At 42.3% G+C, this 6,000-nt stretch overlaps 1 protein-coding gene across 2 annotated transcripts in view; it reads left to right on the top strand.

Moving 5' to 3' along the window:
- Nucleotides 1-6,000, top strand: part of TEX10 (testis expressed 10) — a 112,398-nt gene that overhangs the window by 28,460 nt on the left and 77,938 nt on the right. For both annotated transcript variants that reach the window (XM_019539917.1, XM_019539927.1), the window contains 2 exons: nt 3,101-3,315; nt 3,856-3,991. In XM_019539917.1, the coding sequence (XP_019395462.1) occupies nt 3,101-3,315; nt 3,856-3,991 (351 nt within the window). The remainder of the gene's footprint in view (nt 1-3,100; nt 3,316-3,855; nt 3,992-6,000) is intronic.

Raw genomic sequence — 6,000 nt, 5'->3', positions numbered from 1 at the left:
TCTTAAATTCAGGGTCATCTTGGATTTAGTTAAATGTGGTAATTTATAACACACTGGAAATAGACTCTCTGATAGCAAAAGTAGGATTTTACAATTTTCTCATAATATGCAAAGTTAAGGAATAGTATGTATTTATTCTAATCTAGAAATGTATTTTATAATTTAATTTTGTTAGACAAGTGTAGTGATATTGAATGCTAGAAAGTGCAAAAGGAATATATTGCATCCTTTACCATCTATTTCTAGGTTCAGATACTTTTGAGCAAAAAACATTAGTTTATGAATGTTACCACTTCTTAAGTTAAGTGGACTTCATTTAACACTTACCATCAGTCAGCTGGGGATTTTTCTTTATGTAATGTTGCACTGAGCCCACAACATGTTATGGGGCAAAATGGCTGTCAGCCTGCTTGTGCCCTGTGTTCCAGTGAGCTTTGGTGACTAACAGCCCTCAGAAATTGTTACAGGTTGGCATAATGGAAAACAGAGATGTCAGACTCACCTTGTGCCCCTGGCTGGATCCAGCCTGGAGTATGCAGCAGTGGCAGCAGTCCCAGCCTCTATGCAAAGCATGCAATGGCAGCAGTAGATCCTGCATGGAGCATGCAGCAGCAGCTCTGGGTTCTGCTGCATGTCTCATGCTGCGATAGCAGCTCCAGCTCTGGAAGGGGACATTTTGTAGTGGTGATGACTTCAACATGGGGCATGAGCAGGATCAGTGACCGTGGAGGTAGGACCACAGTGGTAATGATGATTGAAGTGGCTAGAGGGTGACTGGGACTGTATCTGACTCCATTTGTCCTTCTGCTGCTGATTACCACGTCCATTGGGGCTCAGAGGCCCAGGACATTCTCTGCTGGCCATGCCTCCAGCTTTTGATGCCCGCCAGTACCCTGGTGGGCCAAATAATGTGGTTCTGTGGGTCCTGTTTGACACTTCTGACTTAAAGCAACCTCAGACCTTGCAACTTGTGTAGTATCAAGAATTGGAGGGCAGAGGATGGCAAGATGGTATAACTACTTTCCTGTTCTTATGATTCTGTGATTATGTAGCAAAACCCCCAGGTTTTCTTTTTTTCTTTTAAAATGCATTCCCTCCCCTTCCCCAACTATTTCTGAATTTTTCTTTCCCTTTCTATTCCCTATAGATAAGTATAAGTGAGTTAAGACATAGGATAAGCTTCAACGTTTTATTTTGGTAGCAAGTTGTATTTGTTTTGTTTTTTCTCCTTCTTTATATTGTATAATTACTATGTTTATATTGATTTTTACTGTTCTATATTACTGTTTTACTGGTACTGTATGCTTTAGGCCTACATATGTAAGTTAGCATAAGTCTTGTCAAGTTTCCATTTTGTTTGTCAAGTCCCTATGCTGTCCCCAGGCCCGGTTGTGTAACCCATGACTCGCACCTACCCCTCCTATGTAACTTGCTTCCTGAATGAATGGGGATGAATGAGAGACCATGGCAGTAGGTCTAAAAATAGCTCCCTCTGAATGACCAAACCATCAACACCAATACCTGCACCAACAATCCAGCCCTTGGAACCACCCTCAGCATTCAAGATACAAAAGATGAAGCAACTCACCATTGTGCCAAGCTGCACATGCTCAGTAAGAACATCTAGAACCCTCTGGGACAGGACTGACCTTGCCTGGACAGGCCTTCCCCATAGGAGTTCAGAGGTAGTCTGCCCCATAAAAGGGGTAGTGAAGATTGACTCCTTGGGACTCCCTCTCCATCTGGACCAGCATCATGCTACACTACCTATCCACCCAGAGCTACTGCTGGCAACCACCCCCCTCCTCTGGACAACACCTACTGGACAAGGACCCCTTTCCAGCCTGGATAGGTAGCTATCACCCCCCACCCCCTCTTCAACCAAGGACTTGGACTCTGCTTCCACTGAGTCTCTTTCTCCTGCTGCCAGTGTGTGTGTGTGTGTGTGTGTGAGAGAGAGAGAGAGACCCCCAATAATTTCATGGGGCTGTGTTGTCTGTTTAATAAAACTGTTAAAGCTGTTATTTGGACCCCTAAGGTGGGTTTTGCTTTACTATGGTTTGGCCCTGCTCCAATCTCTGCTCCTTGCCCCTCTAACTTCTGCCACCTCCAACACCTGTCCTGAGCTTCCCTGTGCCTCCAAACCCCCTGTTTCTTTGCTACTTTCCTATCCCTACTGCCTTTTCCTTTTCCCCTGAGCAACTAGATTTCTGCCTCAGTTTTTTTCCCTGGCTGTCTCCTCCTTGCCACCACTTATCTGCCCCACCAATCTCTAAACTGTCAGCCTGTTTCCAGCCCCAAGCTTCCAGGTTTCTGCCTCTTTCTCTTTCCTGTCTGTCTCCTCCTTGCCACCACTTATCTGCTCCCCCCACCAATATCTCAGCTGTCTGCCTCAGTTTCCAGCCCCAGTCTACCTTAAGTAAATCCAAGCCTCAGTTCCTCAGCCAGCTTCTCTGTAGTCTACTGGTTCTAATCTCGGTTCTGGCAACTTTCACTCCCTACACTAACTCTCTGTCTCTCTCTCTCCCCCCCCCCCCAACCTTCCCCCAAGTATCCCAGGTACCCCAAACACACATACCGTGCCATCCAAGTTAGGAACTTCCCTATGGGTAGGTGGGTTGTATGCATGTGAACTGGTCTGTGTGTGTATCTCATTGTGTGCATGATATACGAATTAGGGATCTGTGTATGTGTACTGAGTGTGTGGATATGGACAACTGATTTTTGTCTAACTTTTGGGGTGTATATAGTGTATGTGCTTGAATTGGTGATGGGTTTGCATGTGCCTAGACTAGGTTGAATGTGTATGTGCCTGAGTTGGTGGTGTGTGTGTGTGTATGTGTATGTATCCAGCTGATTTGTGTGTTTGTATATGTGCAATTGTCGTACCCTCCTGTCTAACAGCGCAATTTTGAGATCCTGAGAGTTGGCCTGACCCCACAGTGCAACAATTACAGCAGTGGCTGAGGGATACTTAGCATTTTTTAAAAATTGGCTCACCGTGTACCTGATTATTGCTATATGGCCCTTCTTTCAAACTCATGCTTTATATTAATGCATTTAAAAGCTATAACATTTTTTCATAAATATTTTTATTTAGCAACAACATAGACCATCTCTTACTGAATTTAATCCTGTGTGACATTATGGTTTCACTGTCAAGTGCTTCAACACTTCACATGGATTCTGACTGGCTAGATAGGATAAGAAATTTTGTGACTGATACTCTTCAGGATGGCAGCAAATTGAATTCCAAGCAGCTGAACAGATTGCTTGGAGTGACATGGAGACTAATGCAGATACAGCGAAATAAAGGTAAGATGCAGGCAGTTAGCAGATATTTGTCTTTATTCGTGCAATTTATATGCAGCCTTTCCCAACAAAGGCCCAGGGCAGCTTACAGTAAGCGATTTAAACAGAGACCCACTTTAAGCAACTAACATTTTGTATACATTCCCGAAATTCACCCTGTCTGAAGAACTCTAGCAGTTTTGGGTAGTGAAAGCATTTTTTACTTTAAATTCTAAACTGTTTTGTAGGATGTTCTACTTGCATAGATGGTTGTATTTCACCGTTTATATCCTTTCTGAGAGATTGACAGTTGCTTAATTTTGTAAATATTTTTAAATCTTTGAGAGAAGCAATTTGTGAAGGTACAGAGAAGAAACACAAATATGGTTGGAAGTCTAGAACATAAATGTTTTATGGTGAAAGACTGTAGGAGCTCAATCTGTTTAGTTTGTCAAACAGAAGATTGAAGGTTTGATACCAGAAAATAACAGTAAAGCCTCTTTAATCTGGTAAGGAAAAACATAGCAAGACCCACATTTTCAATTGTGTGTTTTCTTTATATAGTGGCAGCAGAGACTTTGATAAAAGCAGTGTTTACACTGTACCAACAAAAGAATCTCTTGTTTCCTGTTCGCACATTACTTTTGAAGTTTTTTAGCAGAGTTTATCAAAAAGAAGAGCTGAGCCCTCAAGGAGTCAGGTAAAAATTTTTATTTTTACATTTTAATGCTAAACTTGCAGATTCTGGCCAAAAATTTAGGCTACTAGATGTTTATATTGATGGTCTAGAACCTGTACTGTAGAAATAGCAAGGATTTTTGTAGTTTTAGAGTGATGTTGTAGCTGTCATGGTCTGAGAAATGTGAAAGGCAAATACTTTGAGAGTCATGTCTTTTATTAGACCAACTGTATGGTTGGGATAGATGAAATCTAATAAATAACAGATTGAGAGATGCTGTGTTGGGTTACATGTTCTGACTGACCTTTGTCTAAACGTTGTGAGGATGCTGACAAAGTTCTATCAACACACAGGCTTCTGTTCTTGGAGGGAGTAGGGTGAAACCTCTCTTGTTAGAGTTAACTCCTGGATCTGTCCATATCCTACCTTCAAAGATGCCCTTCTTTCATATTAGTCTCATATACAGTGTCAGAAAATGAATTGGAAGGTCTGGTTAAAGGGATTGAACTGACCTAGAACTCCATTTGTTCCAGATGTGCGGCTCTCGCTTTCTCCTCCATTAGACTCCAGTTAGTTTTATGTGCTGCTGGAAGGACTACCAAAAATGCTGTCAGCAGCACTAGAAATAATGACTCACCCTGTATTTAGTACTTTGGGATTTCTTTCTAACAGTAAAATTGCACTTGCTAAATTGGAAGATTTATTACAGCTAACGAGGGGTATGTAGTCAAAATCTACAACTGAAAGCCATGTCTTAAAACAAGTCTAAATGTTTCACCAACTGCTATATGAAAAAGGCTTCAGTTTTCCTTGGGCACCTGTTTCCTAATTGTCTAGTTATTGCTGCAGCTGTGCCAAAGAACAAAAGGACAGGTATACCTACCCTGTTTGACAATGAAAAGAAGAGCGTGACACTCTGGGACTTCTGCTTAATAAATTACAGTGACGAGATAGTTGTACCGCCTATGAGACAATTGAACCATTATCATTTAAGCCTTTTCCTGAGGTCTTGAAGTTTGTGTGGAAACCTTGATTTCTGAATGTCAGTCAGTTGGTAGGCATGCATTATTTGACTTTTTGTGGTTGCCAAAGCTGATATCCATTAGAGAATGCAGCATTTCTGTTTGGAAGATCTGAGTGAATGATCAGGACATCCACGCCACAGCTAAATCTCATGAAATATACCCCCATCATAAAAAAGATTGAGTGTTCCTGCCCTTTAATACCATCAACAGCAGTGCTCTGTCCTAACTTGTAATGAGATGGCATCTCATCAATAATATCTTCAGTCACGACTACAGAAGGTGTAAACCTTCTATGTCTTGAACAAAAGCAAGAAAGCAACTTCCCAATCTTTTTATGAGAGGACTTAGATCTTGTGTTTAAAGAGACACCTGAGAACAGAGCAGGTTTGATCTATCCACAACCATTCATGTAATTTCTCTTCTCTTTTTTTGTCTCTTTCCTTCAATATCTAGTATGCTCTCAGCATTGACAGTGACCCACACAGAGTTCAAGTTCCACCATAACTTGCCCCATTCTTCCTTCTTTCCTTTTTTAGAGACTGTTTCACAACAGCCTGTTAAGAAGGCTGACTCTCTTCATTGGAAACAAGAGCTGTACAGGAATTTCATAGACATTAGGGCTGGAAGGGACCTTGCAAGATCATTGGGTCCAGCCCCCTGCCCAAGAGGTAGGAAGTCAGCTGGGGTCAAATGATCCCAGCAAGATAGGCATCCAGGTGTTTTTTGGAAGTGTCCAGAGTAGGTGCATGCCGTGCTTCTGGGAGCAGTCTATTCCAGGCCCTGGGGACTCAACAAAAATGTTTTTCCTTATGTCCAGCCTAAAATGGTCTTCCAGGAATTTGACTGTTGGATCTCATCTTCCCTTGGGGTGCCCTGGTGAACAGATGTTCTCCCAGTTCCTGATGCGCACACCCCTTATGTACTTATAGGCTGCCACCAAGTCAACCCTGAGCCTACGCTTTTCCAGGCTGAAGAGTCCCATGGATCTCACCCTCTCCTTGCAAG

The sequence above is a fragment of the Crocodylus porosus genome, unplaced genomic scaffold (genome assembly GCF_001723895.1).
Source record: "Crocodylus porosus isolate Cpor-Errol unplaced genomic scaffold, CroPor_comp1, whole genome shotgun sequence".
NCBI lineage: Eukaryota > Metazoa > Chordata > Crocodylia > Crocodylidae > Crocodylus > Crocodylus porosus.
This window is presented reverse-complemented; position numbering and strand designations above follow the sequence as displayed.